We start from the raw sequence: 15,098 nt of genomic DNA, 5'->3' as shown, positions 1-15,098 counted from the left end.
AATGCGGTAAGAAGAAGAGGAAGAGAAAACCAGGAAGATTGGAGTCTAATACATTACTTTGTATATAAATGGTAAATATGTATATGAAATTATATAATCTTTTTCTTTTGCTATTTTGTGGAGCTTTTTCAGCTGAAACTAATAAATTAAAAGAGTTTAACTTTCATATGTTGACAATGTAAAGTAATTTTAATACTATCGATCACTAACAAGTAATTATACATAACTGCTCATAATTAATGAAGTTAGTAACATGAAAAATAAAGTAAGTAACTTGCTATATGTAACAACTAAATTTATATTGATAGTAACAAAAATTCTTTACACTATAATTATTTATATTGATCGTGTGAAAAAACTAGGAAGAACCCCATTATATGAGACAATTCATGTTAAACCCAATTATAAACCATAAAGCGTCTTAAAAGTCGGAGCCTAGGCTTGAAATCTTTTGCACATGCTAGTGAAATCTACAAAAGAAATTTAGGAGTAGCATTGATCACCACACAAAAATTGCCAACGACAAGCCACAATCAATTACATAGAGGACTGAATTATGTCAGGTTAATTAGTCATTCGTATATGCAATAAAGTTAATGCACCTCTATATATTGTTGGAGTGAATATTTTGATCTACTACCAAACAATTAAAAGGATAATTTCAAAGTGACCAATATGTACAACATTATTCATATTTATTTTAGAGAAAAACCTCAGCTACCTATCTCAGGTTTGGTTATGGATATTGACCAATGTTTATACAAAATTTATACTAAAATGATAGAATTAACTAACACATATTGACTGTGGAATAACAATCTCAAAATCATTACCCTGAAATTATTAATCTCTAAATAAATCTGTCGGAACCAAACCACCCCTTAAGAATTGGCTTAACCTCAACATTTCTATAACTTTTTGTCTAATATATCCCTTCTGTTTTAATTTATGTGGCGTGGTTTAACAAAAAAAATATTTTTGGAACTTGCAATATTAAGCATGTAATGAATTTTTAATTGTTATAAAAGCATGCCATTAATTAAGGACAAAATAAATTAAAATTAAATTATTTTAAATATGAAATGGTGCCATGCATTCTTTTAAAATTAAATAAGGAGATTCCATCACATAAACTGAAATTGAGGAAGTAATATACTTATATAAGTTGATTTATAAAATAACTACGTATTAGCGACTGGAATATATTAACTATAGTAATATATTATTGCACTCAATAACGTTATTTTCTGCTGCAGATTAAAAATACAAAGCAACAGAAGTACCAAAAAGTCAGAGTAGTACCCAATAAAGGGGTTGAAAGTGAAGCTAGAACTACATCCGTGCTCATTGCTGAAGCAAATTGGTTGGTCATCTTAATTAATATAGCTGATCTTCATTTACAGTTGGAAAGAGGCATATTTCTTCTGAAAATTTGTTATGAAAATGTCGCGAATCACTATTCATTGACCATTATACCCCTCGACTAAAGAGCCATTCAACATGTACCATGCACGTACAATTTACTCTACTCTCTATTCCTTCCCCCAAAAGTGTTACTCCTCCGTTTCAATTTAGATTTGCTTTTGTATATCGAAAGTTAAATTGTGTGAAATTTAATCAATATTTAAAGTATATTTTATTATCATATTGACATGAGAAAATTACAACTTACAGTATTTTTTGGGTAGTTTTTAAATATCTAAATTTTAATTTTAAAATATTAAGTTTAACTAATTTAATTTAGTTTTAAAATTTAGTTAATTTGACTCTCGATAAGCAAAATAAGTTAACTAAATTGAAACAGAGGGAATATATACTTCATTGCCTTATCTTTTCTTCCCTTCCGAAAGTGTTACTTCAGTCCCTGACTCGTTTGGATTTCCTTGCAAAGGTGACTTCACCTTCTCAAATACCAAAAAAAAAAAAAAAAAATTGTTATTATATTAGTATGTCTATTCATCCATAGTATAAGAGAAAGACATAATCTTTTTTCCCTCAAAATTCAGTGTTGATACTTAGCTTCTTGCTGCCCATGTAGTGAATCTGTACTAGAAAATAAGACCAGCTTTCAGTCCTACAAATTTTAATAATGGAGGTGACAACATATACATAACTACGGAAGGGATGAAAATGTTATTAAGTTTTCCGTCTTTGTAAAAACATGTCACGTTATGTTATAAGTAGGGGTGTACAAACCGAATCGAAAAACCGCACCAAACCGAAAAGTCAAACCAAACCGATTAAAAAATTCGATTTGGTTTGGTATTGAGTAAAAACAACCGAACCAACCCGACATATAAATATATAATTTTTATATATACTTTTAAGATTTTATATAGAGTTTTCTTTAAAAAATGTCTAGAAATATTTGGGATTCTCTTGCGGGATATAAATTTTAATAGAATATGAAGTGCTCCATATTTTATTGACCTTAAATAATGGATTGTATGATCACTTTCTTATTAAGTGTTACTGAAATGCGTCTATCTCTTTGTTCTTCCATATTCATATCATATGTTAAGATCTATTAAATTTTTATATCTTTTTCGAATGAGTGATTATTAATATTTAGGTATCATATTGATTTTTATGTTTAATTACTAAATTCGGTTAACCTGAAAGTGTATATCAACGAAAAATTATTGCCAGACGACTAAAAAATAACTATTATGTGTTACTAATAGAATTCTTCCATAAGAATATTTTAATCGATAACATGTTTGTTAATTTTTTAATATTTTTACTAAATATATATTTACTTATCAAATATTTAACAAAGTAAGATTGAAATAATATGTAAGTAACAAAAACCCGAAAACCCGACAAAACCGAACCAATCAAAATCGATATAGTTGGTTTGGTTTGATTTTGATAAAAACCGAACTAACCCGGTCCATATACACCCCAGCTATAAGGGTACGAACCACTCGTCATTTGAGATAATAGTACATCTAACATGTAAGTAGAAAATAATAAGCTACCATTAAGATTTGTGGTTATGCTTCCCCTTTAGTGGACTTTAAAAGGTGCAAATCCAAATTAGCCGGAGACCAATGCAGATATTATTACCAAACAAGAATTACAAATAAAATCATCTTGTAAACAATACAATATAACCACCCAATATAATATAACCAATATACAAGACTAGCAAAATATAAGCAAAACAAGTAATCATGCCCCTAATTAAGGACAATTGAGCTCAAAATCTTGAGGTTGTTGAACTCAAAGCCTCATTGGTGAAAAGCTAGCACCTTAATTAAGTTGTAGTAGCATGCTATTATATCAAAAAATAGATACTGAACAATATAGGGTTTACTCCCCCCCAAAAAAACAACCAAATGATGAAATTGTTTTATATAGCATTCACGATAACGTGGAATGGACCTGGGGTTTGACTAAAAAATATATAACTAACAAAGTAAACAATTCTGAAAAAAAATGAGTCACAACATATGTGCTCCTACAGATGAGAGCTTTACACTTAGAGAAGATAAAACCATAAAGATTAGTGAAGCATCTATCCACAACATCCTATTGGATGCTTTTGAAAGAAAAACTAGTGTGACACATAAACTGATGAGAAGCGCTTTCTTGTTTAATGGACCTTATACATAGCGAATCGAATTAATCAGGCCGGAGTACACTTGGGTGGGAAAAATATGATGCCTTTGAAAGGAAAATTACTGTACCACATGAAATTGCATATCTTCCACCTACTTCACTCATATGTACTTGGGCTTGGCAACGGCAAAATGATCCCAATTCAATAACTGTTGATAAGGCATACATCATTATCACCTAGCACAAGTGAATAGGTAGGAACTACGATATTTTTCACAATTTTCTTGCCGGACCCTAAAAGTATGTAACCTCTATTTATATCACTTGCTAACCAATATCCATGTGAAGGAACATGAAAAGTTACAATCACCAGGAGAGTTGAATTAAGCATGATTAGACGAGTGCACCTAAAGGTGTGACCTTAGTGGTCCATGACGTGGGTTGAGAATCATAAGCCCCAGGTTTAAATCTCAATAATGGTAAAAATATTAGGTGATTTCTTCACATCTATCCAAGCCTTGATGGACAGATCGAGTTATCCGATAACTGTGTTTATGGGAGGTAATAGATATCCTGTGGAATTAATCGATGTGCACGCAAGTTGGACCGGACACATGGTTAGAAAAACAGGACTAGAAAAGTTACTAAATGGAAGGTGGGAGCACCAAATTAAACGTCTTAACTTTGCATGCCTACCCCAACACCAAAACAATGTTTGTTTCAAGAACAAATGCGGTGATGCCATGCTACAACAGCATAATTAAAGTGACTAGGAAATGAAATTTATTAAGCTTACATTAAGTCAAAACTCCTTAACTACTGCTAATAATGAAATTAACGTTAGTACAGACTTAAAAGTTTTAACACAGTGAGGAATCACAAAATAGTATGTGCCAAATTCATCACTCATAGCCTCCTCGCCAGCTGCTTCATTAAATGAGGCACTCCAATATTCAGCAACGCTTTGCTGAGGCAGTATTCCGAGTTTTCCCGGGGTTGGTAACGTCAAATGGGACCACGTGAGTCCATTGATAGCTTGTCTGACTTACTGGCCAATTCGGATATGGACGGGTTGAAAAAGATAATGCAACAACGAATAAATTATTCGACTCGAGCCATATTGAATACGGATAGAAAATGGGTTACCCGACGAATAATATTGGTATCTATATTATCCATAACTCATTGAATATGAACACTTTTGGGAGATTTCCTAATTGGCTTTTTTCACTTTTAGCCCCTGAAGAACCCCCAATTTGAATTTTTACAAATGTAAAAGTTAAACCTATTGGTTATCCATTTTTTAAGTAGATAAAATAAATCTTATCTATATTAGACACATTTTTAAAAAGTTCATTATCCAACCCATTTTTTTTAGCTCATAATATAAATGAATAACTTCTTTTAAATCCATTTTGCCACACAATTAGTGCTGATCAGTATTTTATAAAGAGTTGATTCGTATCCTTATCTGACAGTTAGCTAAGAGAGAACTGAGAAGCCGTGATTAAGGAAGGCCGCCTAGTACTGCCTGTACTCTATTAATCCTAGCTAAGGAGTGGATTTAACTAGAGCGTCTGCCTATTAGGCTTCAATTTTTATTTTTTATTTTTTTACCTGGAAGCCAGGAGTTTAGAGATTTGGGGTTATGTAAACTGTCTCAGGGACCCTTTAATGGGAAACTGGCTTTAACAAAAAATGAGAAAATCTTTGTAACATATCAAATGAAGATTGAAGAAATCCTTATGCTATATATTTCATATAGAAGATTTGTACAAAAGAAAAGGACATCCAAGATTCATCTTACGTAAGAAATGGAAGGAGGTATTTCACTAAATGACAAGTATGGGTTGTTTAGTAAATGATCCCTTAGTTCAATTCTTTGAAAGCACAACAGGACGAGTATAAAATAGACACAAGAGAGCTGTCAAAACAATCACTCGATACTTCCTGTTGATTCATGATAATACTGAACTCAGATGTTTGTTCCAATATATAACAAGGGAAACAGACTGAAAATTTGTCGATCATTACAATTTTGCTCTTACATGAGCGCTCGGCATTCTAAAGCGCTAATATGTCGCCATAAACACTGGTGGAGCATTCATCCACAACATAAAACCTGATTTTGTATTACTACATGAAACCGCAGATCCTGCACCAATATACTCAGATGTTGGCAAATACAAATACGCGCAACTGATAAATAAATAAAAAAAACATACATCATTCACCTATAACAACATAAAGCAGGAACACTCTGTTTTTCATAATTTCCTAGCCAAATCCTAAAATTATGTGATATCCATGTAAAGAACATGCAAGTTACAAAAGAGCTACCACGAGAGTTGAGTTTGGCATGACTTGACAAGTCCCAAGGATCAAATTGAAGCAGGGAGCAGCGAACCTGTTAGTTAACTTTGGATACTCCCACAAAACCAAGAAAATCTTTTTTTTTCTTCAAGATTTACAGGGTAATGGCATACTACAACAACAGAATTCCAGGTCATGAAACACCGAATGGAACTTAGTAGCTGTCGATATTAACTTACAATAAAAATTAAAAAAACTCAACTGCTGCTAAACTTGCAATTTGACAATATTAGGAGAGTAAGAGAAATCATAAGTAAGACTCTGAGGCATCACATGGCAATCATGTGCCAGATCCATCTTTCCCAGACTCATTGCCGGCCGCTTCATTAAATGAGGCGGACAAATACTCAGCAAGGCTTTGCTGAGGAGTAGATTTTAGTGGAGCATCTGGGATTTTAGCCTTTTTTGCGCTAATGGATTTTGGCAGCCAGGAAGATTTCTCAGATTCGGGGGTATCTAAATTGTTTGATGGAGCATTTAATGGCTTCCAGATAACTGGCTTCATCTCTTTCCATGGATCTTCTACCATTGACTTATTATAATACAAATCCGGTCTAGACTCCGCTGATGTGCATCCATGGGAACCTAATCCCCTTCTACCACGTTGAACCGAAACAGGACTTGAACTATTACCCATCCATTGGCTCCTGCCTTGCGCCGAACCCTGATAAGGGCTGCCTCTGTGCCCCGGACCTTGGTAAGGGCTGCCTCTATATCCTGAACCTTGGTTAGGGCTGCCTCTATATCCTGAACCTTGGCTAGGGCTGCCTCTATATCCTGAACCAGGATTACCCCTACCTTGTCCATAATGAAAACCAGGTCTTCCACCTCGATGAATGCCAGGACTGGCAAAGTTACCACCTATTGAAGAATTAGGTGGAAAGTAGTTGTTAGGTGTGCCAAAAGAGCTACCCCACGCATTAGGGGAGCTTCTTTGTGGTGTGCCAAAAGGACTATTTTGCCCAGGGTTTCCAAGAGGATTAAAGGTATGATGGACTCCTTGTGACTGTGATCTTTGATCTAGAGAATAGTTGTCTTGAGCAGTATAAATTGGAGACTGAGGGTTTCTTGGTCCTGAAAAAAATCATGAGACAAAGGTCTTTTTATACTACAATATGTGACGAAAAATAGCACAAAGAGACAATTCAAAACGATGGCATTACCAGATCCAAGCTAATCAGAGCAAACTACTGCCACCATGATATCAATATTTTACATAACATACTATATACTCTTCTGTCTGCTATGGACAATTGGACGTATGAAAATCATCCCTTTATCAGATTGAAATCCCTAGTTGTCACTAATAGGTTGTATCTTGTACGCAATAATCGTGCAGCACACGTCTATTGTCCAGTATGGCATTAGAAGTTAGACCGGACTAGACAACCTCTATCCAACAGAAATCCATATCCAACTTAGATCTTGGTGCTCCCAGACACGGATCCCGAGATCTCTCTCTCCTACTTTCTTTTCCGGTGGATTCTTTCGCCGGAAATTAACCTTTTCTTCTTAAAATTCTTCCTATACTAGTCTTCACCCACTGTGAAGACTACTACTCCAACACCCTTTATTGTTCTTATAGCAGGAAACAAAACTTGTAATGGGGGAAAGCAGAATCTATTTTAATGCTGGTTTCAAATTCTTTGACATTACCAGATGGTATTCCAACAAAGACACGTGGTTTGACTGGGTGGAGAGTCGATACATGATGACACGATCAACAATGAGCAAAAAGATTATGGAATGGATCTGTTTTGTACTCAAAGAGGCCTCGAAAGACCAAAAGAATATGGTAAGGAGATGGAAAACAAAAGACAGGATTTCATACAATGAACACGGAAGGTATATGAGCATCCACTACAAGAGGTAGCTAAATCAGTTATTATCATACCTGAGTCAGTCATAAATGCAGGATGGAAGGATGTAGCATTCAAGATAGAAAGCTTTATTATATGCGATTCTTAATTGAATATCCCAGTACCACCCAGAGTTACTGAAGCGAACTACCCATATGCTGAAGCAGTCCAAGAGAGTAAATGGCAATCCAACACTCCCTGTGGAGTAAATGGCAACTCATTAAATGGAGTTATAAAGATTGCGAAAATACCTGGAGTGAAGGACACTGGACTTTTGAAAAGATGCATCATTGGATATTTTGGGAAGGAAGTCAGGGAGAGACCCACTTTAGCAGATATCAGGAGATGGGTCTCTGCCTCATGAAGCAAAGTCTTTGGGGTGAATATGTACGACATGACTGGGAATTTGTATCTTTTCGAATTTCCAAACAGGAACATGGCTTAACAGATCATCCAAGGAGAATGGAGATGGAAGAAACATAGGTTTTACCTGGAATGGTGGAACCCCATTGCTAGATGTATACCCAACTCCCTTTCAGTCAAGACCACCTGGATCAGAGCCATGGGAGTGCATCTGCATCTGTGGTCACAAAAGATCTTCAGAGAAATTGGAGAACTATGCGGTGGGTGGATAGCTACCGAGGAAGAGACGGAACTTAGGAATCATCTTAAATGGGCTAGGATTGAAATAGCAGGCAATGGACGGAATATACCATCTGAGGTTACCATTGAGAGAGACGGGGTAAAAAAAATATATCCCAATCTGGGCGGAAAAACATACTCGTTTTGAATTAGGGTTGCCGGGGAAGACGGAGTTGTCGGAGATGCTGAAGACCATCGGAGAATACAATGGGTCGAAGCTACTGAAAAACCATAGGGCAAAGACTTCCTACGTAGTAGGGGAGCAGGACAGTCAAACAGTGGACCACGTGGGGTGTAATGACATTTGTTTTAAAATAAATGAGAAGGCACGTGCTAGGCATGCAGATGGATTGGGGGAAGGGAAATTATTGGGCTCCTTTGGTGAAACCAACGCTGGCTCTGTAACTCCAATTGGACTAGATTTTTCGGCCCAAGTCATTTTTAGTGACTTTCAACTAAGGCCCACGGAAGATAAAAGGATTGACTCATGTTTAGAAGAACTGGGGGCATCTTCTTACTCGAACCAGAAGGAATATCTACACAGTCAACCACTAAACTTCGAGAAAATCGAAAGAATTGGTAGTTACGCTGTGAATTCAATAATTTGCATGGGGCCAGAAGAAGAAATTGGGGCAGGGATACAGGGAGGCAAAATATGCTATGGCCATAATAAAAGTGGGGGAAGACCGGCCAAGGGACGAACCTGGGCAACAACAATTGAGCCTATTCAACTCGGAGATTAATGGTGAAGATTGGGGAGTCGAAAATGTTATTCCTATCTTAGTTCAGCATCACAATTCACTCCCAGAAAAAGGGATGAATGCAACACTTTGGGTGCACCAGAATTTAGTTAGGGGTTTGAACAATTTGGCTAAGAGGAAAATTATAAAAAGTTTAGTACTGGAGTGGAAGGCAAATATTATTTGCTTTCAGGAAACAAAATTAGAGGGGGATATAAAGAAGGTTATTAGCAAGATTTAGGGAGGAAGATGGGTGAGGTATACATGCCCGGAAGCTAGTGGTACTAGAGGGGGTATTGCAATGCTATGGGATTGCAGAGTTTGGAGAGGAGAGGTGCTACAGATAGGAGCCTACACTTTGACCTGTAAATTCAAGGCTTTTTTGCAGAATTTCACATGTCATGTCACAGGGGTATATGCTCCTAATTGCAACATTGAAAGGAGAGCTATTTGGGAGGAAATATGAGCAATAAGAAGATGGATGGAAGGGCCTTGGGCTGTATGTGCTGATTTCAATGTCACTAGGTTTCCTTCTGAAAAAAGGAATTGTAACAGAAGATCTAGAGCTATGGTGGAGTTCTCGAATTTTATAGAAGACATAGAGCTTATTGATCTCCAATTAGAAGGGGGAACCTTCACTCGGTTCAAAGGAGACAATCAGGTCATTGCATCCAGAATTGACATAAATCCTAATTTCAGAAGATTGGGATGACAGATTCAGGAACATAAAACAAGTTCTCCTCCAAAGACCGATATCAGACCATGTTCCAGTCTCATTACAATGTGGTTCTTGGGAGCAAACCAAATCCTACTTTAAGTTTGATAATTGGTGGCTGAACACTAAAGGATTTGTAGACAGGATCAGAGAATGGTGGACATCATTTGAATTTTATGGGATGCCAGACTATTTATTAGCATGCAAACTTAAAACTCTAAAGGGCAAGCTCAGAGAATGGAGCAGAAGTAGCCAGGGAAATTTGGGGTTACAAAGATCCAACCTGCTAAAACAAATGACAGTCTTTGATTCTATTCAAGAAACAAGAGCATCGACAGAGGAGGAATCTGTGAGGAAGGCATCTATCCTCATGGAATATGAGGAACACCTAAAAAATGAAGAAATTGCATGGAGACAAAGATCCAGGGCTCTTTGGCTTAAGGAAGGAGACGCACATAAGAGATGCAACAACATTGATGAACTAGTGGTGAATGATGAAACAATTGAGGAACCAGGGAGAATCAAGTATGAGATCATTGAATTTTACAAGAATCTTTATACAGAGGCTATGGAATGGAGACCTGAAGTTAACTTTGACAATTGTCCCACAATATCAGAAGAAGAAGAAGAAAATGAGCTTTTACAAAGCAATTTTGAGGAACAAGAAGTTTTGACATGTTTGAAGCTATGTGCAGTAGATAAGGCTCCAGGGCCTGATGGCTACGCAATGAGTTTCTTTACCAAATGCTGAGATGTTTTGAAGCAAGATATTATGGAGGCTTTTCATAATTTCCACTCTCAAGAATTGTTTGAAAGGGGTTTCAATGCAACATACATTGCCTTGATTCCTAAGAAGACTGGAGCCAAGGAATTAAGGGATTTTAGGCCTATAAGTTTAATAGGCAGCTTTTATAAGTTGCTTTCAAAGGTTCTAACAGAGAGACTCAAAAGGGTGATAGATAAACTTGTGGATGCACAGCATATGGCTTTTATCAACATTGTAGATGCACAACAGATGGCTTTTATCAAAGGAAGACAAATAATGGATGTTGTTCTAATAGCTAATGAAGCAGTAGATTCAAGAAACAAACTAAAAAAGCTAGGAATTATGTGCAAACTAAACATTGAGAAGGCATACGATCATGTCAATTGGAGATTCTTGCTGAAAATATTGGAACTAATGAGTTTTGGGAAGAAATGGATCAACTGGGTGAGTGTTTGTATTTCTTCGGTTAAATTCTCTATTCTCATTAATGGGTCCCCTGAAGGCTTCTTCCTTGCACAGAGGTTTAAGACAAGGAGATCCCTTATCTCCTTTTCTTTTCATAATAGTTATGAAGGGTCTTAACAATATGGTCAAAACTGCAAAAACCAATGGATGGATCAAAGGCATTGAGGTAGCAAGAATTGGAAACAACAACCTGGAGATTACACATCTTCAATATGCTGATGACGCCCTAATTTTCTGTGATGCAAGAGGAGCAGTTGAGGTATTTGAGAATTATTCTGGTTTTGTTTGAAGGTATCTCAGAACTCCACGTCAATTGGAAAAAGAGCCACCTTTTCCCAATTAATGTAGTACCTGAGATGGAGCTATCACTAATACTGGGAGGGGCAGTAGGATCTATTCCTGCTATCTATCCTGGCATGCCTCTAGGTGCTAAGCCTAAGTCCAAGGAGATATGGAACACAGTCATTGAAAAATGTGAGAAGAAGTTATCCAGATGGAAAGCACAGTATCTATATGGGAGGAAGACTGATTCTGATCAATCCAGTACTTGACTCACTTCCTAACTATATGATGTCACTCTTTCCCATCCCTGAAAGTGTCATTCAGAGATTGGATAGACTCAGAAGATCTTTCTTTTGGTAAGGAAACAAAGAAAAAAACGGGTTTCACTTAGTGAAATGGAAATCTCATTATTGGCAAAGACGAAGGTGGGCTAGGCTTCAGAAATTTGAAGAATCAAAGCAAGGCCCTTAAGATTCTCTCAAGAACCTCAAACCCTATGGAGTAATGTCATTAAAGCTAAATATGGAGAAGAAAACAAACCTCAAAAAGTGGTTATGGAGATTCTCTCAAGAACCTCAAACCTTATGGAGTAATGTCATCAAAGCTAAATATAGAGAAGAAAACAATTGGGTTTCAAAGGAAGTAAACACAACATATGGGGTTAGCTTATGGAGATCTATCAGAACACTTTGGCGGTTTGGCCTACAGTAAAGAGCCAATCCTACATCAAAGTGGAAAATGGCACCAAAACTTCGTTCTGGAAGGATAATTGGTTGGGATCTAGAAGTTTGATGGAACTATTCCCTGCTATGCACGGCTTAGCTCAACACCAACAAAAGACGATAGCTGAAATGTGGACTCCTCAAGGTTGGGATCTGATACTTAGAAGAATGCTTAATGATTGGAAACTGACTAGACTGACTGAGTTGTACAAGCAACTGGAAGTCTTTAAAGGCCTTCAGAATGGAAGGCATTCACTATGGTGGAAGGGCCACAACAGAGGCATCTATAAGGTGAATGTTGCATATAAGATGCTTAATCACACTAACCTACAGATTACTAATTGGCCATGGAAGCATATCTGGAAAGTCAAGATACCTTACAAGGTATCTTGTTTCACTTGGTTGCTAGCAAATGAGGCAGTTCTGACCCAGGACAATCTCATAAAGAGAGGGATCCCACTATGCTCTAGGTGCTTTCGATGTGGGGAAACAGCTGAGACGGTTAGCCATCTATTTTTACACTGCAGGATTACAGATCAACTATGGAAGATATTCATTAATCTCAGAGGTATCTCACGGACAATGCCCTCTAAGATTTTATTTTTGGTGTAAACAGAAGTGGCCAGAAGATACTGTATCAATCCTAGAAGTTTTAGAATACTGCTAGGACTGTAGTTCAGTAGTCTTTCCTTTTGTTCTCTTGTAAATATGGTTTCAGTACAACCTATGTACTGTTATATATTAATACACACAAATGTTACCTTCTCAAAAAAAAGAATATAGAGCATCCCCACATCTAATAATAATAATAATAATAATATCGCATGCTAAGACTATTTTACATTAGAAGCCTTTCACTACCATATTGCATAGGACACGCTCATGAAGCAGTTGAACAGACAAACTAAAGTTCAGCTGCATTACAACCTTATCCCAGATGGGGACAATCTTTTTCCATAGGTAAGCATTTGTTGCTTTTTTAACTGATCTCACCTCACCACACTGGCACACACTTTACATGAACCTTTTTCCACCTCAATCTTACATGATACTAAAACCAAAGTAAATATCCCAAAGAAACAAGGTCAGCCGCTGCCAGAGGTTCAGCCAAAAGCTTGGATAAAATAGCAATAAGTTTTAAGCTCAGTGTTGGAATTTGGAATTTGTCTTAACCAAAAATGTGAAAACAGCTAAACTTTTTCCCCGATATGGAACAGAGTTGTTTGCAACTGAGCTAATCTCTCTTGGGTAAAATATTCTTGTCTATGTTTTGGCATATTATAAAGCACTTTTCCTAAATTAACACTTATCCCTCCATAGAACATGGCCTCCTTTCGACTCGACCCCACAGACAAGAAACTGAAAAGTCACTTAAAAGGCCTATTCTAGTTGAGTCAAACATCACAAATGTGATATCTTTGGATAAGCTTAGACAAGGTGGTGATGCTAAGAGAGAAGAAGTGATGTGAAGCGAGGAATTACCATTTCATGCTTCAGAGTTCAGAGAAATGTGGCTCTTTGAACAATGGCATGAGAGTAGTCGCGATGAGAAGCATTCTATTATTTGACTCTCAATTTAAAAGATGAAAAGTAAAAGGAGGGGGAAAATGACCTTTTGCTATTCAACTCATCTCCACTTATGCTCATCATTCTCTTGGTTATAGTTATCTTCTTGTTCTTCTCAATTTTGAAATGCATATTCTAAAACTATTTACTATGTTTTACTGCTTTTGATTTACTTTTTTTTTTCCCTTCAATCAGATTACTCTGTCCTTTTTCTTCTAGAATGTAAGTCCTCTTATTTTTTGATAAGGTAAATAATTTTATCAACATTTGATTTTCCCATATGTATTCCAAAAAGTAGAGAAACCTAGACAAAAATATGGTACAAAAGTCACCCACTCATCTAAACAACCAAGAGCTCCATGGGCGCACAAAAAAGAAGCTAGAGAAACGAGACTACACCTAACATGTGCAAAATAACTGTTATTCTACTACTTTTGATTCTAGCCTTCTCTTTTGCTTCTCTCTTGTATTATTTAGCACAATTAATAAAACAATGAAAATATGAAACTGAATGCTGCAAACTAATCATTTTTATGGTAGATTAATTAAAAATTGAAAAAAACTATTTGTGATTGAAGATATCCTTTGATGGTCTAGTTAAATTATGTTTTTATAATGTTTTCTATGAGGGGTTGGATTAATATCGTCATTATTGTATATTGGATGCCAACTAGTCACTGTACTTGCATTTTAATTATTATAAGTACTAAATCCATGTATGTGCTTTTTTGCACTATTTGCTCCTAGAAAACACTGAGCTAAGAATTACAGGTTTGACAACTCTTTTAATCTGAAAATAATATTAAATCAACTATGCTTCAAACCAAATCAGCAGAGATACACCATATCTTATCTATTAAGGCAAGATTACAATCTAGTATAGTCACACAAAATTCAATAATATCCACACAAAAATTACTTCACAAAACAACAGCAACTAACCAGAAAAACATCCATCCACATATATTTTTAGCACATAAAAAATTTTAAAAGAAAACTAAGAACATGGCACTTACTTGGAGGAGTGTAACACGCTTGAGAAACTTGAGGGCTGACGTTATTCCTCTTTTTGTTAGCAGAAAAAGCAGCCATGGGGTCAGTGTAATAATCAAATCTTGGGGCAGCACAAAATTCAGCCTGTCCTGAAGGAGATTCAACTAAAGGGTTGCTAAGACCTTGTAATTGATTCTCAGTTTCATTGTAATTTCCACATTCAGAAGCTTCCATTCTCATAGCTTTTAGTCTTTCCTTTCTCTTTTCTGACTCCTCCTCCATTACCTAATGTATCTTTCTTCTAATCAAGATTCAATCTTTATGGTGTATTTGGGGGGGTTTGGGTGCTGTGAATTTGCTCGTCAAATTGGAATGGAGGAAGAAACAGATTTCTAATTCTTGAATCCCTAC

The 15,098-nt window shown here is 36.2% G+C and overlaps 1 protein-coding gene across 1 annotated transcript; it reads right to left on the bottom strand.

The window, feature by feature from the left end:
- Positions 1–5,740: 5,740 nt before the first annotated feature.
- LOC107796534 (protein SICKLE) lies at positions 5,741–15,098 on the bottom strand. The gene is made up of 2 exons (XM_016619321.2): positions 14,711–15,098; positions 5,741–7,011 (listed from the first exon to the last, which is right to left on the bottom strand). The coding sequence occupies exons 1-2, from the start codon at positions 14,967–14,969 to the stop codon at positions 6,218–6,220; spliced, it is 1,053 nt and encodes a 350-aa protein (XP_016474807.1). The 5' UTR covers positions 14,970–15,098; the 3' UTR covers positions 5,741–6,217.

This window comes from Nicotiana tabacum, chromosome 15 (assembly GCF_000715075.1).
Source record: "Nicotiana tabacum cultivar K326 chromosome 15, ASM71507v2, whole genome shotgun sequence".
Classification (NCBI taxonomy): Eukaryota; Viridiplantae; Streptophyta; class Magnoliopsida; order Solanales; family Solanaceae; genus Nicotiana; species Nicotiana tabacum.
Note: the sequence above shows the minus strand (reverse complement) of the source record. Positions and strands in the feature narration are given on the sequence as shown.

Excerpts from the sequence above, each read along its gene's own strand:
- LOC107796534 (XM_016619321.2), bottom strand. The coding sequence starts at position 14,969 with ATGGAGGAGGAGTCAGAAAAGAGAAAGGAAAGACTAAAAGCTATGAGA. Across the intron at positions 7,012-14,710 it reads AGCGTGTTACACTCCTCCAA|GACCAAGAAACCCTCAGTCT; the intron begins GTAAGTGCCATG and ends GATTTTTTTCAG.